A 27,493-nucleotide genomic window follows, 5' to 3' on the forward strand; every position below is an offset into this window, starting at 1 on the left:
CTTCCCTGCTGCACACTACTACCCTGCCTTCTCTCCACTACTATTCTCTCTCTCTTCTCCATACAACTACTCTAGACTTCAGCCACACCTTCTCCAATAGTTACTGCCTTACACATTCCCAGTGTGCTGAACTAGAAGATGAATTCAGACTAAGTTGTGACATATTCAAGGGCGTTTACTTAAATAATAAGAAAAATGCCTATCCAGCCCAACCGCTTAGAGGGGGATTAGCTGCCTAACAACCTGAAAGAAAAGGTGCCCATCACAAGTCCTTAGTCCAAATCCTATTAGCTATCTGACCCTGCCACCTAGGAAAAAAATAACAAAAAGGAGGTTGAAGCAATGGCCTCTGTCCTTGGACTTTGCATGGCCCAATACTTCTTACAATACAGTCCTCAGCTTCTCTGCAGGTTCAGAATGCCAAATCTTAAGTCTTTACATACATTCAATATGGTTCCCTCTTTACAGGTAGAAAAGGTTTTCTTAATACAATTCCAACATTTACAATACTGTTTTTGCTTTGTGTTGAAAGACTGAACCCTTCAGGTCCTCTCTGTTCCCAGTCCTGCTTGATATATGTCATGTGTCCAGGGCTCCCAAAGTTCTCTGGCCCTCTCTGACAGGCTGACTTTAGCGGGGCCTCACTGTGAAATTGTCCATTCTGGTTTGTCTGGCCCCTGTAACTCTTGTGCTTTTCCCAGGTTCTAATATTTTGGTTCTCGAAAATTTAGAGATTTTCAAAGCCCTCTGGTCCTCTGATAGGCTATAGGCTTGATTTATCGGGGCCTTGGTAGTGCGCCTGCCCATTCAGGGTTTTCTTGGTGCCTATAACCCTTGCTGCTTAACCAGTCTTTGATACCTCTGTTCGCCCCTCTCATCAGGGTTGCTTCTTTGGGAGCATGTGCTTCTCTTTCGTTGCCCGGCTTGTCAGCTCATACACTGCAGAGATCAGGCATCTGATGTCTCCAGTGCGGTTTGGGCTCAGTGTCAGTTAATGGGCCCAGGCCCACCATGGCTTCCATGTGGTTACGCCGCAAGGCGAAACATTCACTTGACTCTGTTTCTCTGTCGACCTTTGCTTCCTTGCAGGTCAGAATGTCAACATTCCGGTATCTTGCTAGCTAGATTCTCTCTCCTCCATTCCAAGTTCCTTGTACTTTTATGTACGTCAACAAAAACAAAAGAGGTATGTCATGTCTCTTTGGTTGTGGAGACCAGGCGAGATCCAGCATTACCAGTAGCCAAAGAGATTGAAGAACTGTCACTATTTGGAGAATCCAAAATAGAAGTAACAACAGTATTTCCGATTCCGATGTAGACAGACAATGTTCTCTGTACATGGAGTTCTTAATCGGACGGGGAGACCTTGTCCCCAAGAGTGGAGTCACTTCCTCTGAGGTACCACTTTCCCAGACTCCTGTGTCCCTAGTCCAGATTCGTCACACCAGTCACTCTCCTAGTCACTCTCATTCACCACAAATTCTCTCTCTGATAGTCTCATTCACTTTCTTTGCATAGTCTCATTCACTTTCTTTGCATGCTCTGTCAAACCCAAATAACATTTTCTCTTTTAAACCAAAACCTCACTTTGCACACACTCCTTCTCATCCCTTGACCTCTCCCAAACACTGTGGTCCGGCTGTAGTAGGATCAATGTCCCAGTCCATGTCATGTAGAGTGTGAGGATTGCTGGTTTGATACATGGCTTGCTCTGCAGTCTTGCTGATCATCGCAGCCTATGTCCCAGTTTGGTTGTCTACCCTCTCCTCCACTGCCAGACCTTCTGGGGAAGTTAGCCCTATGGGACGAACAGAAATAGCCTGGCCAGCAAGGTGCATAACAGGTATGAGGCAGGTTAAGGTGATACTCAGGTCTCTATATCAGGCACAGATAGAAGGCACATAGTCTGGAGCCCTACAAACTCCCACACCCGCTCTGATAAAAGCCCTGGTAGGCCTGCCACTCAGGATGATAGGTGCCCCCATACCGTCTTAATTGGACCAGGTCTCTGTCCCTGTCACACAAAACAAACGTGGATATGTGGAAGATATCATCTCATTCTCAGATATCTTGGATGGAGCATATAGACTACCACTGCTCCATGGGTCAAGATCCCTATGTCCTGTAGAGTGGATGCAGACCACCACTCAGCAGTCAAAGAAAAACACCACACACATGAAACCAGCAGTCTTAACTGGGACAGCAATTTGCAGATGCTTCCACCAGTGGGGGTAGGATGTTTCAGACACATGGGCAATGGAAATCATCAGTGAAGGTTGTTGCACAGAATTCACAGAGACTCCCCCAGAGTTGAGCCCGGTAGCATAGCAGTTCCACAGTTATGATGAAGTGGATGACTTTGTAGCAGGAAGTGGAAAACCTTTAAAAGAAAGATACAATTCAGGAGTTTCCTTCACTGGAGAAGTTGAGTTGCTGCTACTCAATTGGGTTTCTCAAAATCTCAGGTGGTTGCAGGCTGGTCATCAACATCGTGAAAGTTAAAACATTTGAAGAGAAATTCCCTTCAAAGTGGAAAAATGATGGCAGATTATTCCACTTATCTCTCAAGGGCACAGGCTGGAACCCCTGGTTATGATGGATGTATATCTGCGCATCCCGGTCCACCCTTCATATAGATACTTTTCTCCTTCTTACCATGAGAAATGCACATTAACAGTTTGTGGTCTTACCCTTTGGTCTAAAATCTGCAATTTACACCAAAACTGTGAGTCTGTTGGTGGGTTATTTCGCAAGGCAGGGGCAAAGCTCTAACCCGTAATGGATGATTGGCTGATTCAGAGGTCATCTTAGAACGAGGTTCAAGGTGTCTCTCAACCTTGTGACTTCCTCCAAATGTATGATTTTGTGATAAATGTTGGCAAGTCAATGTTCACTTTAACACAGAGGCTGTAGTTCATAGGTGCTGTATTTCATACAAACAACAGTGTGGTCCTTCTTCTGAATGACAGGCTTGTGGCTTTGGGAGCAGCTGTTTTCAACTTATGTGAGGTCTCCAACACTTCAGCCAGGTCTTGACTGCAGATTCCAGGCCTCATGGTCACTACAGTATTTGTCACTCCTTGAGCGGGCCTCCACCTATGATCCTTAATATAACATTTTCACAAGGTTTTCTCAGTACTTTGAGAAGAGAATTACAACATCAGAAGACCATAACGCCCTGCTACATTGGTGGTTGCCTCTGTAGAACTTGTTGAAGCCTTTCTCTCTGGATCCTCCACCTCCTATAATTCGCAGCTCATTACAGCTGCCAGTGCTGTGAGTTTTATTGGGGTCTAGGATTTGCCAGGATCAGTGGAGTCAAAATAGAACAGAATGTTCTCCAATGACAGAGAACTTGAGGCCGTTTTCTAGCATGTGACATTTACAACACAATTTTAGGGGCATTCATGGGAAATGGGCCTTTTTGTGCGAGGCTAATTGGTTGTCACTAGAACGATGCATCTGAGGGGAGTAGACAGCTCTCTGACAGACAGGGTGAGCGGCTTGTTTTCATTATCAGCAGGGTGGAGGGAGGCATCCAAGAAATTCATCCACCTAATTCATTCCTGGCATTCATGCCATTCTCTCAGGATAACAGGATAGACATGTTTTGAAACTGGGCAAACACCTTAATGCCTCTTTTTTAAATTTTTTTTACAAATTAGACTGATGGATTCTTGGAAGATGGATAGTCTTTCCCTCCTATGTCTGAGGAATGTTCTCTATGCATTTTCTCTAGTGCTACTAATTCCTTTAATGATTCATAGGATCAGGTACAGCAGGGCTAAGGTGTTAATGATCATACCTGTGTTGACAGGAAGTACACCAATGAGGTAGTTCAAGGACCGGAAACGATGGGTCCTTGTTCTCTTGACTCCCACCCAGCAGTGCCTCAGCTCTAGTGAGGGGCCTGAATACCAGTGCAGCTGGCAGAGTGGCAGGTCTTGCCCTCACAGCTGTTCACCCCTTTGTGTGAGCTGCAAATAATCAGGGAGTTGAGCTTACCTCAGCTGTGGAATACCTGCCTTTGCCTCTGGCAGAGGACTTTGAAGGGGACAGCTCTCCCAAGATGGTCCAGAGGAAGTCTTCCTGATGTCCATTTAAGCCCACACATAAATCAGAGGAGGAAATATTTTGATGATATATTGTGTTTCACATTCTGTCATGGTTTTATCATTTCCATTTTGCGTATTATGTGTTCTTTTCACAAGGGTGGATTTCGTTAGTGTTTTACTAGTATAAATTATATTGAATGTGATGTGTATACTTAAAAATATATGTATATATATATATATATTATCAAATTCATATACCTCTTGAAGGTATAGCTTGCCCTTGGCCTACATTCCTCCAAATGGTGAAGGAGGTATATCACCTGGATTTGTCTGTTTCATCTTTCAGATGGGGATCACTGTTGCTTTGTAGTAATGTGAGAGTTGAATTGACGGTTTGGCCACTACTCTTCATTGCACTCCTATGGAGCAATACTAATTTCATCATGTAGAAGAGCAGCGGCATTCCTCTGCAAGAATTCCTGCCCTCTCACGCCTGCCCCCTATATGTTGGAAGCCTGAGATTTTGCCGAGTTTGACACCAGCAGTTGTGCCAATAACACGGTGTATATTCAAAAGAGGATACCCATTGGGACAACCCTATTGAATGTATCCCTGAGGGACTCCCTGAAGGAATCTGAGAAAAGAGCAAAGAAGGAAGTCTGTGACATCATAAGAGAGTATGAACGACGTCTCAGAATATTGGCTGAAGAGGATGTATGAATCCTACAGAAACTAATGACGAAGTAAAGAATCAAGTGAACTCTTAAATATGAAAAATATTACACATGCACAAAGTGTTGCAGAGAATCAACCATTCAATAATTGTACAGACGATAAAATGCAAGTAGACTAATTCATCATAGAAGTTGCTATATGTAGTGAATAGAATGCAGGCTAAGCCACCACTGTATAGAAGCTGGACATCGGTATGATGAATTTAGTGCCCACACTCCCATGTATTCCCAGAGACAAGGATACTTTGCAAGGCAACGTTCAAAGACAATCTTTATGGCAGAAGGCTTGGGTGATGAGAGATGATAGGCTAATTGGGTGGGGAGGTAGAGTCAGGCCCTTCTCCTTTCACCTGGGTGTGGGCTTATTTGCTGCTAAACAAAAAAAATGCTCTAGACATGGCACGAGCATGTCAACCATTTGTAGAGGTCCATATCATGAAGGACCTTATAGTTTGAAGACCAAATGGAAACCTTGTACTTAATGGTTTTGAAGATTACATATTTGAGAAGTAGGCATGTATTGTCCACCTGACAGTGGGCAGCCAATCACAATCCTTGTTCCTATATAATGTATACTTAGATGTTCCCCTTAAGCCTATCACGATTCCCAGAAGGTTTTTCATTATTTGCCACGTAGTATGATGTCACCTCTGATGTCTTTTGATTATATAACCTTGTTTTTATGAAAAGATCAATGAGAGAAATCGAGAAAACGTCAGTTGATTTTCATTGTAACTCCCTGTTTTAGATAAGTGTTAATAAAACAGTACTTTGCCATCTTCCTGAGTTGGTTCGGTTATTTGGATTTAGAGTTATTCTGTGAACCCATCCATTGCATGCATGTTGCTAAAGGGCCCTAAACTCAGTCACACACCTCTTGATTCTCACATGCATTCCAATTGTCTCTCCTGATTTCTCGCATGGCTAGGCTTGCCGCAATATCTCTCTGTTCATACAGGATAAGTTCACTCTAGGGTCTGGTCCCTTTTTCACTTAAGGCTTAGCAATGAGCTATCAAACCTATAAGGAAACCTGGTGAGGTGTTGGGAGAAGCCCCGGATGCAGTTGTGTCTCACCTCCGTAAGATGATCTTGTCAGCCAAACCTGGGTTAACTCAATCTCCCCAGCTTGGGATTTACCTAGGGCCTGAATACTCCTCAGGACCAAATTCCTGTGCTGGAAAAAACTGCATTCCTGATAGGCCTTACCTAGTTTGGATGTCTGAATGAGCTTGGGGCCCTTCTATGTTCCTCTCTTATTTAATGATGTCTCTTGAGGTGGTTACTCTCTGATGTGATCTTTCTTTAAACCATCGTCCCCTCACTACCTCGGAACCTCTTGGCGGCAGACACCCTCATGTTGTCTATCTTGTTAATTGGGGTGATTCTGCTGGAATATCCTGCAAGGACAGTGTCCTTCCATAGATCCCTCACCCTATTTCTGATCTATGTTGCCTTGGGTAGGAAGGCGCCTTCTATCACTGTAAACCACAGGCTGAGGAAATCAATCTCTCTCACACCATTATTCCCTCCAATCAGGTGACTAATCCAGTCCTGGCTTTAACTTTGCATTCTGGGAGCTGTAGTCCTGGAGTTATAATGGGAAATTAAGGACTACAAGTCCCAGATTCAAAGTTAAAGCCATGAACATTGTAGTGGCTCATACAATGAATGGCAAATGTTGGCATGTATGGCAATTCACTATGGAGAATTGCCTGCCCTCCACCAAGGGATCTGGTTTGTTCTAGTCAAGTAATGGCTGCATCATTGGAGGAGGCAAGGGGAGATCCATTATAAAAATGTGTTTAGCTGCAACGTGGCCTTTATCTTCATTTCAGCTTTTGCCAACCATTACTGGTTACATCTTCCCAGTCAAGGAGAAGGGGAACTCTCCAATTGCATTATAAGGGCTATGCCACTGTAAACACTCTCTGTTTCATTAAAGGTCACGGGGCATGCAATAGACGTGTTTGTGGTGTTTTGTTGTCGAATAGAGCAATGTCTCATGTAAACTTCGCATTTAAAGGCTCAGACAACGCAGAAGGACGTGCAGGTAATGATGTGATTACTCACAGGTAATCTTCAGTACTCTTACCCATACTGTTTCTCGTCCCAGTACTTATGCCCACCCTCTCTCCCTGGATGACAGGTTGCGTTCGCAGCATTGAATGTCAGAAAGGTATATAGCAAGCGCTGCACTTTAAAGGAGGGTCGGGGGTTAAATTGGAAATCTCTGTGGGGAAGGCAGAGAGCCTTTATATTTAAGTGCTAGGATGAGGGAGCACAGGACTAAGAGTAACGAAGATTACTGGTAAGTCATCACAGCAATAATAGAACAAATGTTTTGTATCCGGCTTCCATCTTGCTGGATTAAGAGACAAAAAGTAGCTTTTGGACTGCAGTAGGTCGCAGTCGGACATTACGGATCAAACTTAACACAACTCCACTGACTTCAAGTGAGTATCGGATTTCTATTTAAAACCCTGTCTTTTGCTCACAAGGGCCTGCTGAGCAAAGATGCAGGCCTCTCTCTAACTCAGAGTGGCAAATCTTTTCAGCCACTGCGCTCAGCAAACAAAGAAAAACCAACCACGAGCTCAAATCCAATACAGATACATCTCTGTAGTCTATTGAAAACACAATGCCCTGCAATCATGCCCCAAAGATGCGCCTGCGTGAGCTATTAAGACACGCCGAAATCGAAATTAGTTTGCAATTTTCTCTACACAGATCCTCTATATTTTGAGGAAAGGTTGTATTACCATAACATAGATTTGAAGTGTGCAAGCTCACATATCATACAACACTGATATGAATGAAATCTGTCCAGAGACTTACTTGTATACGTGATATTGAAGCCTCTGCCAGTGGTAGAATGATCGGATTGGAACTCCAGCCTTACGATGTGTCCATTACTGGCAATCTGAGAAGGAACCTCATTGCCAGAAAAGGTGCCCAGGGCTGGTAAGTCAGCGATGCCATCATCCTTTACTGAGATGAAATCAAACTGAGGCTCCACATCAAAGTCGTTGAAAATTAAATGAATCCGGCTTCCTGGCTCTGAAATGATCAGCCACACACAGTTCATGTTGTTTCCATACTCATCGGGGTAGTTCGGAGAGAGAATGATTCCAGATGGCGTTGTGAAGTTGAAGAAGCAGGAGACTGCATGCAAAACAGTTAATTAGGTTAATGACGTACATAAGGGCACATGGGCTTTCATCTATTTCCCTACATTTACAGTGTTCAAGTTAACAAGATTTGGAAAACAGTCCTATACAGTTGAATGAACTGTGTGTTCACCCTTAGAGAGGAAACATGTATGAATCACCATTGTTAGGTGTAATTCAGAACTACTTCCCACTGAAATCCGTGTTGATACAATTAATAGAATGTTTCACCTTCCTGGAGATTGTAAAGATTGTTAAAATGGCTTGTAAATATTTGCACTGCTCAACACATTTGCAGCCTAAATGTTATCACACATGTATGAGAATTAGCATACAATTGTGATGTAGTTTGCTACTCGTTGGCAGCGCTTAAGCATGTTTTAAATAAAATACTTTGTTAAGATGGCCTGAAATGTCCCAAGTTATCCAGAGGATATGGAGGCAGTCAGAAAGGACTCAATTACGGAAGTAGACAAAGTGCAAGGCAAATCCCAGCTTTATGATCATCAAAATAAAGCAGGGAGAGCAGACACGCATGGAATTGTTTGCGCTATCAGTAGCGATGTAAAAGAACAATGGTTTATATATTCAACATTTGTCACAACTGACATCATAAAGTGATTGGCTAGGGTTGGTGATTACATATACATTCTAATTGGGTAACACTAGTCTGATGGCTCCTCCTAAAATCACCTCTAAATTGATAAAGGTAAAAAGACATAATTTCTGCAATATGTAATTGGCTGGCACCTTAGGTCCATGGGCTGCTTTCCTATCAATTAAACATGACACCATCCCTCAATTCTAGGCCATGAGAAAGGGTTATCGCTTTGTATTTGGCCTTGTGTGGCATCTTGTGTCTGGGAACACGTGTAAACAGTAAGACAGGTGTACTATCTGTGTTTGTTGCTAATGAATAGACAGTGTTCTTCAATTATAGGCCACGTGTGATGGGACTGTGTTTGGAATTATTTCACCCTGCATTTATTTGGAGTTTAGCTAATATTGTTGCAAGCATTATGTTTTCTCGTGCCACTGGGGACACTCTTGAGTTATTCTTCATGGAGTCTTTTGGCGTATAGTTTTCCTGCACCTGACTTACAAAGGCTAGTTGTATTCTTATACAACTTTATTCTGTGAGTATTCTTCTTGCGTCTTGGGAATTGCTATCATGTGCTTTCACTGCAACTTTCTTACCCTCCCATAATTCACAGTAACCTTGGCTGTGGTTGGCACCTCCTTCCTGAGCTGTGCTCAGGTCTGAATTTCTGTGTTTTCAGCATTTTGTGTTCTCTCAAAGCTTTGAGGCCATTGTCTATTTGAAAGCATGCTTCAGCTTTCATTTGGATAAGATGGCTTTCTGTAACGCTCACCTGATTTCCACAGAGGCGCTGGGCTGGACTGAGCTGTCGCCGTGTCTTCTAGTGTGACTCGTAGATCTCGGCCTTCTCCTAGGGCTGGTCCCCTTCTCACGATGTACCGGACGTGTAGATTGAGGTGTCTGCAGACGGAAGAACAAGGATTTAGGAACTGGATTGACTGAACTTCTCCTTCCTCAGTCCTCTTATTCGAACCAAGGGCGTGGCTTGCTCACCTTAGATATATTAAGGTCGGGCTCTCCATCCTGCGTCTTTGCAGGGGCGCAAGTACCAGTTACTTCACTGGTTCACTGACAATCCTCTTGATTGCAGAGGTTGATGTTGGAAGATACCGCCGTTTACCGCACGAGCAGTTTCTTGATAGTTATTGGAGCACCCTTAATTTAGTCCCTTGCTCAGTCTCAGGGTGTCAAGATTGAAATTGTAGAGGAATGATGCGGCGAGCAGGTGAGTAGGAAAGATGACCGGTTGCTGTCACCGTTTCTAATGTCTCTCTTTGTCCTTTAGGTGCAATGGACGCTGATGAATAAGTGCCCAGGATCGTGCAAGCGCGTATGGACTAAGAAGATGAAGCGCGGTGCACGTAAGTAAAATGACTGCTGTTTGTTTCAAAAGCACGCCTTAATGTCTCTTTTGTCCTTGCAGATCGTGGATGCAGAGAGCGTTGCTAGATGGATGCCGGCGAACGTGCGAGCGCGTAAGTAGAAAGTTTATGGTTGGTTTAGAATGCGCCTTAAAATGTCTCCCTTTGTTTTGCAGATGCCGGCATGCAGTGCTTCTTGAAGTTCAGAACGTGCGGAGCGCAGGTAAGCAATTCAAGAATGCAATGCTTAATCAAGTCCTTTTCTTTGCAGATGTCGATGGGGAGCCGAAGAAAGTGGCGGAAGGCTTTGGAAGATGCCGCCGTATTTGGTAAGTAAGAGCCCTGCTCTCAAATTGAATTCTGCTAACCTGTTGCTTTGTCTTGGCAGGTGCAGCTGAGGATCGGATCTCTAGCAGGTAAGGAATTCGTTTTCACAGGAACTGGAGCTGAAGAATCTCAGGAAGACTGGAGCTGACACGGTGAGCGTCCTGCTGCAGATGCAGAATAACGCGAAGCACGTTTCATCATTCGGGTGTGGTTTAAATAGCCTTCTGTAGTGCTTAGGCGTCTTCTTCCACAGCCTCGCCCAGGTAAGAAAAGAGTTCCTGTGTTCTGATTCCAGGGAGTGGCTCCTGCCCCACCCAGACAGGAAAAGTAGTTCCAGGCAGAGAAGGATCAGAAGACCATCGAGCTGGTAAGTAAGCAGCATGATCTGCTGCAGGTAGGTCCACCCAAGCACTCTTAAGCATTATGAGCCTGGCGCTTCCTGCGCCGGGACCAGTCATCTTTATGAGCCTGGTGCCATTGGCGCCAGGACAAGGTACCCAGGATCAAGGTTATGGGCCTGCTTCCAAGGATGTGAGGCAAGTCCTGACCCCTTGGAAGCAGGGATCATGACACTTTCCATTGCACTTGCGTTTCTGTATTAGAGAGCTATATTTGTGTGATGTCCATGCTGCATTCAGGTCATACAATGCTTATGTTAGTGTTCTTCATGCCTTATGGACGCTATGCCAATTTTCTTTGTGTATAAGTGCATATTGTGATGAATCTGAAGATGTCATCACTCCTTTCCCTGAGATAGCGTCTCCTCATGTGGGCAAGGGACGGCAGCTGCTACCTGATTCTTACCATGGGGGAGTCTATTTGAGGGAGGACCACATGCGGGGAGGTGACCATCAGGGGGATGGCATGACATCATCAGCTGAGACATGATATCCCCTTTCGCTTTTTAGAGATATTCCCTTCATTCCCATGCCTTGATGGCATTCTGCCAGAATTCCCTTTGACCACAAGTTTACTGACAGTACTCTTCAATATCAGATAACAAACAAGTTGTCAAAAGCTGAGATGAGGAAGAGGCAAGGAGCAATGATGATTACTCTCAATGAGAACCAACACCAACTTTCTATTGGTACCATAGGGTGGTTCACTCCTAATATATTTGGGCCTTATTAATGTCTTTTCATTTTATGTCACTTCATGATTTATTTGTGAGGGAACGTTTTGAAGAATAGCAACATTAGAGTTGTTATTAAAAACATTACACACATGTAGAGAATGAAGATGATATGTTTTTAAATTAATTTGGAGAATTGTAGCATTGTCTTTGCAAAGATCACTGCATTAGCTATTATAGAACACCTCATTATTTGCTGTTTTTTAAAAAATTTATAAACAAATAATGTGATCATGGTAAACAATGTTTTGTCGTATTACAGGGACAAAATGCAGTAGTTGGAGTTCCAGTTCAGATTCTCTGATCCAATCTGCAGACCTGGCAGCTGCTTGCAGATTGCCAGCACTGTATTTTAGAAATCATCAAATCAACAATTAATGATTTTTAAGATGGAAGCATTGCTTTCTCTGATCCAACACGGCCAACATAGAAAGGAACAACATTGCTGACCACACAGAACATACCCTGTGTGAGTTTCTCTTTTTCGTTTGAGAGCTTAGACACCTTAACACATTATTGCACACGTTTCTGATGGGAGATTATGAAAAAGATTGGAAACTCCTGAAGAGGGGCATAGAAAGATGTGGACCACTTGCGGGAGTTGCATCGGAAAGAGAGGCCTCCAAAAGTAATAGGGAAATATGTCAGGCATTATGTGGATTTATTTATTTTATTTTTATTTATTTGAATTCATAAAGCGCACAATGGCCCGGGGGAATCGCAGAGCTGTTAGAGTGAGGCTTTCACGGTTACAGTTTCCTGGTATAGGAGAAAAAAAAAACATGACAGGTGTTACTCAGTTACAGTGTTTGCGGCTGTTTGTGGCATTTCATTAAAATAGAAACAGTGGAGCAGTTAAAAACAGACAGTTACCACAAAATAAGTTAAACAGGTCCTGGGTTACAGGAGGACCAAGAGATCTTTGTGAGTAGGGCTAGTTAAAGAGCTTGGTTTTGAGTGCTTTCTGGAAGGCTGTGAGGGAAGACTCATTCCTGAGCGAGGTGGGTAGAGCGTTCCAACTTTTGGGTGCTAGAAATGGAAAGCTCACCCCCCCAACTTTGGCTCTTTGAACAGTTGGGATGAGGAGCTGGTTGGAGTGTTGGGCTCTCTTGGGTCTAGTAGAGGTGGCTCGGGAGATTTTATCTGCCAGATAAGGAGGGGCTGAGAGGGCGAGGCACCTGTGAGTGATCTTTTGAAGAGTATGTGCTCTTTGACAGGAAGCCAGTGGGCTTTGCGTATGGCCTGAGAAATGTGCTCCATTTTTGGGATGCGTAATGGCACTCTAAGGGCATTATCTGGGGTGATTTGTAGTTATTGAAGTTTTTTGTTGAGGTACCCAGAAATAGATCATTACAATAGTCCAGCTTCGTCCCAATATTGGCTCTAGCTATGGTGAGGCAGTTTCTGGAGGAGAGGTATGGTTTGACTGAATTCATGATCTTGGTGGTAATTGCTGCCGATGAGTAGATGGTTCTGACTTGGCGGGTCATTGAGGGGGCGGGATCCACGAAGACTCCTAATGTTTTGACTGCTTTTGAGATTGTGATAATGGTGTTCTCAATATTAAGGGATTTATATTGGCTATCAAGTTTGTAGAGGGTTTCATTTGGTCCTGATAGAAGTATCTCTGGTTTTGTCTCCATTAAGACAAGTCCATTAGCCATCATCCAGGCTTGGATGAGGGCATATGTTTTGTTGTGTGTGGCCAAGTCAATATCATAGGATCCAGAGAGGGGGATGAGAACTTGGGTATCATTGGCGTAGTTGGTATATGCTATGCCGTGATAGTCAAGGTCAATGGAGAGCGGTAGGGTAAATATGCTGTATAGTGCAGGCGAGGGTCAGGAACCTTGCAGATCTCCACAGTGGATAGTGGTCGGGGTGGCACAGGCCTGATTGTAAAACACTCTCAAAAGTCTTCTTTCCAGGAAGCAGGTGACCGAAGAGGTGGCTTTCTGAGAGAAAAGGGCAGCATCCATGAGATGCCTGCAATGGGTCTTGTGATCAACAAGATCAAAAGCTGCTGACAGGTCAAGGAGCAGCAGCAGCATTGGCTTGCCTTTGTCCATAATTTCTGTTAATGAATGATGCCATTAACAGGAGAAACTGGACATGGCAATGCCAGCTGTCAGGCAGCGTCAGATAACGAAGAGAATTGCATTATTGTCAGGAAACACGTTTGTAGTGTACAGTTGTGATGAACAAGTCTCGGAAAGTGTGAAGAAGTGTGGGAACAAGCAGCGAGCATGCCCGACCACTACCCTGATAGTTAGCAGACTGCAAATGCCTGAATTGCCAGTTGCTACCTGATTCTAAAACGTCATACCACGGAAAGTGGCTACAACTTTAATTGTGTGTTTCCAATTTAGATAATAGACCAACGAGAGGATTCATGTTTGTTCCTTCAGTCCATATGTGTGTAGCCAAGGACACAGACATGAGTGGTGAAATGCGGCTGCTGCATTTTATGGTGCTGTGTAAGACCTTCAATTGCAGAAGTGATTATGCCTTGGATAAAAGAGTCCTAGCAAAGTATACCAGTTAAAAGGTGTTTGTCTTTGTTCATTTACAATTACGTGTGCTTATGTTAATGTCAACATATGTTGAAACAATAGAAATAGTATTGTTCCTACTTAAGCAAAAACTCTCTGGCCCCCATTACGAGTGACCCTGTCTGGACACCGTTTCCAGACTGGGTCATTCTGAATCTGCCCGTAGGGGCTGTGAACTACTGGCAGTCCTGACCTGCCGGTAGTTAATGTCCCTACCGGCAGATAATTCACTGAAGCACCGGCACTGCTATAAATGGTACCGGTGTTTCAGTGTTTTCCCATCCCCATGCACTCCACCGCTATGGGAACCTACCGTTCCACCGCCGCCCATAATATCACAGACGCAGGAATGGTAAGCAAAGGTTGCCGGTAGTACTACCAGCGGCCTCCAGCCAACCTCATAATGAGGGCCTTTATCCAGGAGCAGGCTCCTGCCAGAAAAGGGTCATTTAGAAACACAGTCAAGAGACCAGAGTGGATGGAACTTCCTTTCTTAAGTAACTGCTGATGCAAAGAGGTGGGCAACCCACTGGCAGGGGGAATGTGATGTTGGGAAGCATTGCTATAATTGTGCTTGAAGGAGTTGCTTGGAAATGACATTTTGGTGGAACAAATTGCACATATTCATATCACGGTGCAGAATAATGCCTTCTGCGAGAAAAATAATTATTAAAGAAAACAAACGGTAATCAGCAAGGGTGAAACATGTTTGCAATACTGCCATAACGGTGATGTTTTCTTTGAGGGATATTTATTCCAAGAGTGCAATTTAGAGCAATGCGATAGATATTAAAACGAATGTGTGTCGGGGGGAGGACTGCAGCGTGCTTTAGAAGATTGTAACAGTGGGGGAGAGTTCAATTGTGGCCGAAAAAGACAGCATCACAATTAGAAACTCGCAGACCTATCAGAGAGAATACATCAAAAGAGATCGTAATGTAACTAGACACATATTGCGTTTCACTGCTTGCATTCGGAGAGTTGTTCTACGTGTGTTTATTTTAATAAACGTGAGCTGTCTTTGACGGTTTGATTGGTCGGATTTCCAAGCTAGAGAGAGCACAGAGGATGCCATTTGCTTGTTCAACGTTAACACCATAGCTACGTTTTATGTTTATTTCAAAGTGTCTTAGCTTGCCAGGGCTTTCTGGTGTGTGCCCGAAGAGATGATAATTAAGAGCAGAAGGAACGGAATATGTGTCTGTGTGGGTGTCAGAGTTCTGGGAACCCTGCCACGACTGAGATGGGCAGCAGCACCTGCACCCTCGCCTTCCTTCACTGGCACCCAGTAGAACAGTGAGGCGACTGGTGCAGTCAACACGCAATTCAGCCAGGCTAGAGTGACGACGAAGAAGCTTAAAACGTGGCAAGAGCCGCTATAACAAATGACGGAGGGAATATTTTGAAAGATAGCTGATCGTTTTATTCTTGGTTAGATTGGTGGGTTTGTTTTCGCTGTCTATGTGAAGAGCTGGCTTCCCATATAATGTTTTTCAGAACAACGGTAAGCTGCCCACTGACGTGTATGTTGCCCCAGATCAGTAGGTGATCTCTGTTATGGAAGTGGAGTATGCAACGTTGCTGGTAAGTGAGCTGTCGGCGCAAGTTGCTAAATGACAATAGGCATTTGGGAGAAGAGTAACTGCATAGTAGGAGAGGAAGGGAAGATCCACAGGTGAAGAAAGCATTATGCAATAATTGATCATACACGGTATTTACTTTTACATTTATTTCAGCGCACCGAACCCAGGGGCATCTGGGCGCTAGTTAGAGGAAGTGCACAGTACATTGGTTAGAGCGACATTGGTCCAGGTGCACGCTTTGGAAAGCATCACCTCCGGGTAGGGGTGCACATCAAACATGCAGTTACAGGAAGTTAAGGAGCGACATTGGTCTAAGTGCACAGTTTGGAAAGCCTCACCTCATGGTGCGGGGTGCTACATCTAACATGCAGTTACAGGTAAGTAGAGAGCGACGTAGATTAGGGTGCACAATTTGGAAGGCCTTCCCTCATGGTGCGGGGTGCTACATCTAACATGCAGTTACAGGTAAGTAGAGAGCGACGTAGATTAGGGTGCACAATTTGGAATGCCTTTCCTCATGGTGCGGGGTGCTACATCTAACATGCAGTTACAGGTAAGTAGAGAGCGACGTAGATTAGGGTGCACAATTTGGAAGGCCTTCCCTCATGGTGCGGGGTGCTACATCTAACATGCAGTTACAGGTAAGTAGAGAGCTATGTAGATTAGGGTGCACAATTTGGAATGCCTTCCCTCATGGTGCGGGGTGCTACATCTAACATGCTTTTACAGGTAAGTAGAGAGCGACGTAGATAAGGGTGCACAATTTGGAATGCCTTCCCGCATGGTGCGGGGTGCTACATCTAACATGCAGTTACAGGTAAGTAGAGAGCGACGTAGATTAGGGTGCACACTTTGGAAAGCCTCACCTCCTGGTAGGGGTGCACATCAAACATGCAGTTACAGGTAAGTAGAGAGCGACGTAGATTACGGTGCACGATTTGGAAAGCCTTCCCTCGTGGTATGGGGTGCTACATCAAACATGCAGTTACAGGTAAGTAGAGAGCGACATCGTTCTAGGTGCATAATTGGAAAGCCTCACCTCATGGTGCAGGGAGCTGTATCAATCAGATAGTAACAGATAGGTGGGAAACAACATACTGCATTGGGCACAATGACCGTAGGATGGTTCACCATTATAGAGACCATCACAATCAGGCAATAGCATGAGACATGTGGTAGGTGACTGTCAATATGCAGTGGGAGTGAGTCATCGGTAGCGTAGGAGATACAAGTTTGGGTCTGACATTCGCAGGTGGTCATTTAGACATGGTCGGCGGATATCCTGGTGGTGTGGGGAGTGGTGTATAAACCCCAGTTCCAGGTCCCGATTTGATAGGTGCACAGGTCAGAGAGCGCAGTGATCGGCGTTTGCTCTGCCGGTTTGTGTATTCCAGTGACGGTGTTGTGTTAAGGGTGGAAGGATCAGGCAGATTGTCAAAGGTTACTGACCAGTGCCATGCTGGCAGAAATCTTGAAGGAAGTGGGAGGAGTGGCTTGGGTGAGGCCAGTAAACACTGATGGGCTGAATATGGAGCCGTTACCGGCAGATCTCCTTTATGTAACCAAGTGGGAGCTATGGATGGGTTATCTCTGAGAGCAAAGTAATGGCAAGTGTAGGAGACAGTGAATACGTATTAGGGGCCAAGGCTCCTCTTATCTACATGAAAGGCTGGGATGGCTGGAGATACGTAGTAAGAGGCATCAGTAGTGATGCAACAGAGGGAGTGAAAAAATCATCCCAGGCTAATGTATAGTGTAGGATGCACTAAAGAGGTGTTCTTTCAGAATTGGGGAAGGTAAGGGGGCAGCAGTAAGATTCCGACACAGAGGGGTCATGGTGACTATTAGAAACCTTAATTTATGTGCAAAACAGAAAAGAAAACCCTGTCTCACCCTAACTCTAAGAGGGATTTCCCTGTCTCAGGTGAAATATCTAGCATCAGAATATCCACCACAAAAGTCCTGTAAGGATATTTGGCGTGTTACAGCACAGAGTACAGCACTACTGCACAGTTAGCAATTTTTTTTATGCAGCACCACCACAAGTGTGCGGTGCATTGCTATATGTGTTACCAGATTAACAAGGAAAGACAGGCTATTCAGTCAAAAACGATTTTAACATATAAGATGCAAATCTATTTTTACAGTTAAAAGCACACGTGCACATTCAAAAATGCACACTATTTTTCACCTGAAATGCCTATGGTGCAAGAGACACATTTGAAAATTAATAACTAACATTACTCATAAATAACCTGACTAATAAAACTGAATTTAACATAACCCACTAATAAAAATGTGTCTCCACTGCAGAAATAGGCCTACTCTGAAAGTGAACTTTTAAACGCACATTCATTTTTTTTTTGTTTTCTCTGCTGCTCTGTCCACATAACTACAGGAAGCAAAAGGGCTCGAAAGAACAGGAAATCAGTTGGTTACAAAGTATTACTATAAAAATGAGCCATTGTGTAGAGAGGGAGGAGATGGCATGATTGATTCTGATTGGAGCAGTGTCGTAGCAAGTATCATGCTAGAGGCAGTGATTAGGGTTTTGCTGGGGGGAGTTTGGAGGGAGAGGGAGAACAGTGGAGATTTGGAGAGCTGGGAGAAGGACCTGTTTTTTCCTGGTTGGAACATTTCTGCTGAAAAAGCTGAGAGTTCCAGGCAATGACCCCGGTTTGAGAACGAAAGGCGCTCGTTTTCACTGGGGTTAATCTTCAAGGGAGCCACATTCAGAAAGAGAACAGCTGAAGAAAACTCGGGCTGAACAGATAAGGTAATTACAGAAGTGTGGGAGCTGAGTGTGTACGAGAATATTCAGTCAGTGTAGGAAAGGAGATTCCTGTGCCTTAATCACATGTTAACGTTGCAAAGTGAGTTCTTTTCTCCGCCACTCTCTTTTCAGTGTATCACAGACAATGCTGTTACTGTGCTATTTTATTTATTTCTGTAAAGAGTGAGGTCGTGTTTAAATGCAACTTTTATAATACAGAAAAATATTTGAAAGCAGACGGGTGGTGTGTTTTATATTTACCAATACAGTGCTGATGATGTGGGGAGATTTTTAAACAGTGCAATTGTCATTTTAAGACAGATGTGTGCATGATCATATTCAGTATGGACAGTTGTGAGTGACTGTTTGTAGCATAGCTCGTTGGAGGTACATGAGCCAACGGGAAGAGGGACTCTCTGGACATAGTTCCCTACCGTATATAAGGTAGTGGAAATTACCACAAAATTACCACATATAGCTCTCTGTCGTAAATAAGTCAGTGAGATCGCCCATGGTGGCACACTAACACTAACACTGAAAATGTGGTATTCCTGAAATGTAGGTCTGAGGTCTCTCTAGTGATTACACGAAAAATCTAAGCAAAGATAAGGGATTCTGGACATTGGGGCCACAAATAAAACAAGGGAATTATGCTCACCAAAATACCACCAACCACGCATACCAACCACACATACCAAATATGCATGTCTGGGTGCTGAAATAATGCATGTCCACTGTATTATTGTTGTACATGGCCCAATCTGAATACAAGGAGTGATTGTTGCTAAGTTATTTTTTCGGCGGTAATAAAATACCGTCAGGCCCCAAATCTCAACAAAATACCCTACAGTCCCAATGTCTAATGTCAGAATCCTAACTGTCCCTCACATCAAAGTTTAAACTAAACAAAAAAGAAGGCATTTCCAGCCCAAAGAGAGTAACACCTTCTTCCAGGCAAAAGACAGATCTGGAGTCTCAGACCTTGAAGAATTGGGGAATACCTCCCTTCCCCCACCTTGATCAGGCTTCTTAAAAAGTTGAAGAAAGCTTGGGAAAAACTATGTTCCCAAGTTGGCACTTCTCTGGCTTCTTTTCTGTCTCTGGGTCCCCGACCCTGATTGGCAGACCTGGTTCTTCTTCACCAGGCACAGTTGAAAAACAAAGATAAGGGGCCTCATTACACGGTAGGCGGTGGACCAAGGTTCTATTAGCACCTTGGTCCATGCTGGTAAAATACCGGCACCGCCTTGGAGGAAAGGGGAATTACCGCCCTATTCCAAGGTTGGCGGGACGGTAATTCCCGCTTCCCCCATTGCCCTTCCCCATTCCCATTTTTGCACCAGAGGGCATAATGGGAACGGGGAAGGTGCTAATTACGGTACCGCAAATTGCGGTACCGTAATTAGCACCATGGTCCCTTTGCGAGTTGGTTTTTAACGCCTGCTAAAAAGCAGGCGTTAAAGTACCAACCCACAAAGGGACCTCGTAGTAAGACGGTAAGGGTTAACGGTCACCGGTACCATTACCGGTGACCGTTAACCCTTACCGCCTTCCGTGTAATGAGGCCCAAAGTTCAACAATTGTTGGGGAAAACTCTGTTCCCTAGTAGGCTCTTCTCTGGATTTCTTTTTCTTCTGTGTCCCTGACCCAGACTGACAGACCTGGTTTCCTACCACCAGGCACTGCAACGAAGAAGAACAGCCTGGATACACTCCCAGGCTTTGGCGTCACAGACATTCTTGGTTCACTCACCTGCCAAGTACTGCATGTACTGTCTTTCAATTTCACAGTTCTCTTTATATGCTGTGTGTTTCCAGGCTCCCAATTCTGACTTCTGTTTCCCACCTTGTTGACTCGGTTCACCCTTCTGCCAAACCTTAACTCATGTCAAATCAACAGTTTCTCACAGAGTTTCAGGGTCCCAGACCCTTTTTTGCCAGCCTCTCTGCTTGTGCTACTGTTTCCTTTGGCCTCCTCTTCTCTCGGGCCACCCACATACGTTATTGCGTGGTTTGCACGGGTGTTGCCTCATCCGGGGCAGCTGTGCTTGGTCAAAGGGCTCTGGTCGCATTCTGGAGCCTCTCCCGCTCTTTGGTGGCTCTGCAGTCTTGTTTTCTTTCCCAGGAGTGTGGTTTCTTCTCTGCGCACTCCTCGGGACTCAGGGATGGCCAGAGTTTCAGCCCACCTGCTGGTTGTCTGGTCCTCACATCCTGGGCCGGCCTCACACTCTCTCAGTGTCCTGGTCAGCTTCCGCCTTCACTCTTGGGTCATGCTTGCTCTCGTGACTCCTCCAGGGAGGACTTGACACTTTGTCAAGTCTTTCTTTGCTTTTCACATGGCTTTATCCAATCAGCTCTCGAGAACCACTAGAATGGGCAACGTGGTTCTGATCAGTATTCTGTATTGCTCAGCACCTCCTCTGCTTCCCATTACTGAGTGAGGCATGATGTTGTAACTCACTATAGATCTTCCTCATCTCAGTACGTTCTATGTTCACTACCAAAATGCATGGTATATGAAGTTAGGGGTGGGGAGGGAGGAGGTGAAAGAGAGTTGGGGTTGTTTTAGGGAGGGGGTATAGGGTCAGGTGATTGGCAGGGATTCTGTGCTCTCTGGATATGGTCATCACTGGTCCCAAAGGGGGTCTTCCCTCCCATGAGATCCACCCACTGACAAGCAGCCCCAGGGGAACTATCTGGTAGCGGCCTCACCACCCTGGACTTATGGGAAGGGACTCCCCCTTCGGAAGCAGTGACAACATACTGGGATTCGGCATAGGACATTTAGCACAAATACATATGTCGAGCATGCCCATTAAAGGATGCCCTGCTTACATGCTGATGTGATTGGAAGATCACATTTGTCCACCAAAAATCACAGAGACAGAACAAGGGTTTGCAGAGGACACAGACAAACATGCTTTGCTATGATGTTAGAGAGCTAGCTCCATCTCTGTTAGTAGTAATCTTTTGGTGTCAGTGGTTGATGAATGCATGAGAAAATACAAGCCTGGAAGCATTGCTTTATTTAATTTTAATGATGTTTTTTTCCCAATTTGTTTTCTGACAACAAAACGGAGGACACTTATACTACTGTGTTAGCAATGTTTGATTTGATCTTTCCCTTTTTGCAGATATATATATATATATATATATATATATATATATATATATATATATATATATATATATATATATATATCTTCTGTGTCTCTTTTTCTATATTATGTTGCATGGTAAACATATTATATAGGTATGTGATATGAACGAATGTGATGCATGATATATTTGCTATGGTCTCCTATGCATCATATACTAACTTAATGTTTTTCTATTATATTATTATATGTGCATTTTGATTCAGAAGCGACGGCAACAAGAGCCTAAGTGCGAGTCTACTGTGAAGAGCTTTACAATGTTGTTTATGCTAATGTGCTTACGCCGGTCCAAGTAGACATATTATGGTAGGATATAGTTATTAAATAGAGACTCACTAGCCCCCGCGTAAAGGTTCGGGTTCAACAATGGGAAATGCCCAAATGGATGAGGGCTCGCAGACAAAGCCTCGTGTTTAGTGGTAGTGGTGCTGGCAGGGAGAGCACATTGATAACATCTTAGAGGTCTACTGATCTTGAAAGATAATAATGGGGGTGAAGAGTGATAGAGAGAAGACCTCAACCCCAGTGGTGTACAAGAACTCAGCACAAGCACCTGGAGCCAATGTGGGATCATTGGAGTGAGAGCGCTGGTACTGATGAAGGACACCTACAACACAGGGGAAGCAGTGTTTCTTTATGGTATTGGTTCGGCTACTAATGCTTTTCGTTGGGATTTCTGGCACAGGCACACAAAGAAGAGTGCATACCTGAACATGTAACTAGAATGTTCAACACATCCCATACCATAGTGTGCATTCCTCCCCAATGACGGTGTGTGTTTGTCAAGCGCCAGTGGTCACCACTAAAAAGGCCCACCACTAAAAAGGCCCATGATCCAAACATAACACTTCAGCTTTACCCCTATATCAATTACATGGGGCCTGCACACACAAGAGAAGTGAGAGTGCTTGGAAAAGGGTGGGTGCATGGTATTGTAAAATAGACTTAGGTGGCTATCAAAATATTTAAGTACGGACAGTACATGGCCATGGACTGGAGATGTGACCCATGCATAATTGAATTACAAAACAATCTCATCCTTGGGATTACCTCCCTGTTGCCAAGGACGAGATAGCTCGTCCTTGGCACTTAAGGGGTTAAAGTCACTGTGTTAGTTTTGGGGTGCTATGCAGGATGTGGCAGGTGGCACTGGATATGTTTTTACAAGTGGTAGCAGGCCAAGATGAACCATCGAATCGTGAATGTGTTGAAGCTTGGGAAGTGTACATATATGATGCAGGGATGGGTAATCTAGCAAATATAATATAATATGTTTCTAATGGTGTACAATTGTATGGACTTATTGATAAACGCTCTGGATGTGGACCAGATATAGTATTTTTGGTGAACGAGATGAAATGTTGACCTACAATATGATAAGAAGTGTGGTTGAGCAATGTGTACTGGCGGTCAGTGCCTTCTAGGAAAAGGCCTTGTGTTCTGCAGATATACAAAAGGCCCATTGCAGTGTGTGTATAATTTTAAATGATGGAGAGTGGGGAAAACAGAGCACTAGACCACCTGCTTACAAACAGCAATTCTTTACTGTCTATGCAAAATCTCCCACATGGATCAGTTTTAGGTAGAGTTTCATATCTAATTGAAGGTGTCTGAAGATGGCAAGGACGAGAAAAGATCCTGCCTTGGAGGAAAATATGACTTAACATTTACAATGCCTTTGAAGCTGCACACTCAGTGAATTGCAGGAGATACCACAGGTGGTGAAATGTGCAAGGATTATGGAGACCAAATGCAGATGCATGGTACATATCAGGTTAATACATGGCCTTGCTGGCACAAAAAGAACACTTCATCAGCACAGGTTGGTAAATAATTCCTAAAGACTAGCCATGGATGGTGGTGTTTTGCGATGGAATATATGTCAGAATAGTTGGTAGCTTGCAATACGTCAGAAGCTGGCCAGTGAGTTATTGTTTTCCACAAAAAAACAGTGTGTTGAAATTGTAACCCACATATTAGGTTAAAGATGTTGCAGTAGGGGTGTAGCTTGGAGCCCAAAGAGCTCAGATGTAAGAGTGCCCGACTCTCTTTGGAATTGTAGATCCTGTTGGCGGATCCATTGTTGATCTCCACAGCTGGCAGATCCAATATGAATGAGATCCCTGTAGTATGGAGGAGCTGCAGTAGGGGGTGAAATGAGCAACTGTTACCCCAGTGTTGCAGAGTCGTGCATGCCTGAAGTGGCAAACCCCACCCGCCACTGGGATTTTTAATGCTGCACAACATGGCCACAAAGCCAAGTGAGTGCTGTGAGACATGCGCTCCACTGCGGCGATGAAACAGGTTGTGTGGCGGCCCTTCTCCATAAGTAGACCCCACCACACAGTGCTATGGAAGGGGTAAATATTTTCTACCAGTGGTCTCAGAGGGTGCTCCTGAGGGGATTTTTTACTGTGCTGTGTTCCTGTCATGTGTGGGCACTACTGGTTGGGTCATGCCACCAGAGTGGAATTTTGGTCCTTGTGTGAGGAGGCAAATTTTCACTAGTTTGATCCCTGGTTGCTGTGCCCTCTTTACTCCCACGTGCACTGTGTGTGGCAAGTGCCCTGCCTGCTGATCAGATTCCTTCTTGGAGTGTGCTGTGTCTTAACATAGTAGGTCAATCGTACCTACTGGAACAATGGGAACACAATATAAGCAAATAAAGATGGGCAGTGGGGCATCTAATGGATATCTAATGGACATCGCATATCAGGATGGGGCTGTGCTGGAGGCAATTGCCGCTCTAATAGCATCCACGGAAGCCCAGGTCCCTCCTGCAACAGGACCTCTGAAACCTGTCCAACAAGGTCACTGGCCAGGGTGGGAGCATTGCTGAGGTGTGAAGTACTACAACTATGCTGCAACAGCAAATGAAGGAACTTCAGGAACATGCACAGTTTCTGTAAGACTCAGTGGAGAAAGTGGAGGGAAGGGTATAGTCGGCCTTGCAGAGGGTGAACAAGGCGGCAACAGTACAAACTATGTGGAAAATATACCCCTGCAATTGGTGGGACCTGGCAATCTGTCACAGGGGTTTATGTTGGAAAGGGCACATTGGGACAGGGGCTCCACCTCAAGCTATAATAGCGAAGGATTTGGACTTCAGGGGCAAATAATTGATACTTAAGCTTGCACAGGATGGAGGCAAAATCCACAGAGGTAATAGGACTCTGGGAGTTTTCCCGGATTACAAAGGGCAGGTTCAAATGCTACAAGGTTCCTTTGGCAAGCTAAAATGTGATCTGAGAAGAGAACAAGTTCACTACATGCTCTTGTTTCCTATCAAGCTTAAATCATAAACAACAATGGAAAGTCCTTGTTTTTTGCACACCAGAGGAAATAAGACTCTGCTGCAACAGCAGTGGATCGAGTTCCACATACACAATGGTCCGGAAGTCAGTACTGAGGAAAGGCCCAGGTAGTGAGACATATGGCTCAGATCATCCAATGTGCAAATTGAGAGCCTCAACATGTCTCCATGAGAAAAAAAATCTACAAATCTGAGGGAAGCACATGGTAAGGTGAGTGGTCCCGTACCTGTATGCCCGGCTGATCTCTCTGGAACTTCCACCACCTAGAATTACTCTACATTAAATATAGTGTGCACCGATGGAGATGCCTGGGAGCCTACTCTGACTATGGACATATGTAAAGGGAAACAGATGGCCTTAATATACAGTGGGCCTCATTATGAGGTGGGCGATAAGGGATTACCGGCACCGGTAAGGGAACCGGTGCTGGTAATCCCTTACCGCCCTACTACGAGTTTCCTTTGCGGGTCCTTCCTTAACGCCTGGTTTTTTCAGGCGTTAAGGACGGGACCCGCAAACGGACTCTAGAGCTAATTTGCGGTACCGTTATTAGCGCCTTCCCCATTCCCATTGAGCCCTATGGGGGCTCAATGGGAATGGGGAATGACCCTGGTGAATGGGGAATTACCGGTCCCGCCAACCTTGTAATGGACCGGTAATTGCTACATTCACCAGTGCGGAGTCGGAACGAGTTTGGAGGAAGCCATGGCGCTAATAGCGCTATGGCTACCTCCAACCTAGTAATGAGGCCCAGCATGGTAGGTGCAAGGCTATACGAGACTTACAGTCATCTGGGACATGCTGTCATGTTCTTCTTTTCACCTTTGGAACTCTCCACATCTCGTGGCGATCTATACTTGTTCTGACTTCTTAGTCGCTGCACGCTTAACAGTTGGGTGTTGTTTTAGTTACTTCAACCCTCTGTCCAGTTTCAGCATGCAATTGAACAGCCTAGCTCCGGGCCCCTCAGACAGTGTGTTTTGTTTGTGGTTATAAAGTTTGGGTTGTGGTTATGCGTGTGTACTGTGATGAATCTGGGGTATTCATCCCTTCTCCTGAGAGAGGAGCCACCCCCCCTGATTCTAGGGAAGTGAACTGGGACTTCACTGGGAGTGGCTCTGCTCTTGGGGATAAGGACTCCCATTCCTGTAAGAAATTCCCTTTTCAGAATACATTCTCTGGCTGCATGGGAATCAGAAAGACTGTTGTTAATTCTGTTTTGTACTTTGAAAATAGTGACATTTCTTCAATCTCTTCGGCTTCAGGTAATGCTGGTTCTGTCCTGAACTCTTCACAGTCAAAGAGGAATCACACACCCCTTTTGCATGGGATGGCGTGCATACAAATTAGGAACTTGGAATGGGTGACAGAGAATACTACTCAGAGATGAGCCTCTGATGGGAGAACCTCCTGGAGGGGCAGAGTCACGCTAGACCACAGAGCCAACTGTAGTATGAGGAGAAAACTGATTGCTAGGAACACACCGGAAGGCTGGCGTCCTGGATGCAATGAATCCAAAGTCGAGAGTGAGAGACAGAACAGTGAAGAGACCGTCTCGTCTGCTGGGTCACCCAAAACAAGGCTGTGGTGGTTCAGAGGCCCATCAACATACAACGAGACCAGACCACAGCGAAGAGATCGGATCCCTGATCTCAGCAAGTGAAGTGCACCAGTTGCCAAACAGGGCCAAGCAAGGGAGGCAAACAATCTCAAAGAAGTAACACAACTGAGAGAAGCAAACAGCTGTTTCCAAGGCAGATAAAGCCTAAAAGGTTACAGGAGCCAGGAAAACTCAAACAGACAGACACCCAACCGAACTCAACTAAAGTAAGCCGACCCAAGTGGAAAGGACTTTGCAGAGCTTTGGAAAGATAGACATTGTTATCCAATGCTGGGAAAACCCAAAGGGTTATGGGAGCCAGTAAAACCGAAATAGGCAGACACCCAACCGAAGCCCTGCTAAAGTAAGCCCACCAGAAGGCAATAGGGCTTTGGGGAGCTCTCAAAAGAGAGACATGGTTATCTAAGTCTGGGAAAGCCTTAACAGTTATAGGAGCCAGGAATACCTGAATGGGCAGGGGCCCAACCAAGGCCCTGCTAAAGTAAGCTGACAAGAGGGCCAAAGAGCTTGAGGAGCCCTGTAAATGTAAAGCAAGATTGGGAACACAGAGGACCAGGAGGGTTCATGTGCCCAAACCAAAGAAAGTAACATTTTCCAACATCAAGTCAGAAATGATGACATTGCATTAAAGAGACCCTTTTTTCCATGCAAAGGAGGGAATGTGGCAGAACTGTAAGAAAATTTAGGACTGGGCATTCAAAGACTGCAGAGAGGCTGGAAGACTGCGCTGTGATAAATTGAAGAACTTTCATTACCATCTCTTGGAAAGAGATCACAGTAGTTGGGCCACACCAACCCAATGATAGAGGCTGTTGCTCTAGTCCATATTTGTTCTGCTTTTCTAGGTGATAGGGGGAGGTAGTACAAAGTTTTTTGACTATGGACTTTTTCTTTTGGACACTTGACGAGCACCATTAGTTTCAGTTTGTTAGGCAGGGAATTTCCCTCATAGATGTAGGGCTAGATAGACATTGTTTTCTTTTATTTAAATAAACACCCTTGAACTTGTCACATCTTAGCCTGACTCCCTCTTCTGATTCACCACAGTACACAGGGGTTTCATAGGAAAACATGAAGGGTGCCTTTAAGGATCAACTGTGTGCTTCAAATTATG

General features: G+C 44.7%; 1 protein-coding gene across 2 annotated transcripts in view; it reads right to left on the reverse strand.

The window, feature by feature from the left end:
• The window catches only part of CSMD1 (CUB and Sushi multiple domains 1), a 5,442,057-nt gene that overhangs the window by 2,259,309 nt on the left and 3,155,255 nt on the right, over positions 1–27,493 (reverse strand). For both annotated transcript variants that reach the window (XM_069606098.1, XM_069606099.1), the window contains exon 14: positions 7,627–7,953. In XM_069606098.1, the coding sequence (XP_069462199.1) occupies positions 7,627–7,953 (327 nt within the window). The remainder of the gene's footprint in view (positions 1–7,626; positions 7,954–27,493) is intronic.

The sequence above is a fragment of the Ambystoma mexicanum genome, chromosome 4p (genome assembly GCF_040938575.1).
Source record: "Ambystoma mexicanum isolate Mex_15411 chromosome 4p, UKY_AmexF1_1, whole genome shotgun sequence".
In the NCBI taxonomy this organism is placed as follows: Eukaryota; Metazoa; Chordata; class Amphibia; order Caudata; family Ambystomatidae; genus Ambystoma; species Ambystoma mexicanum.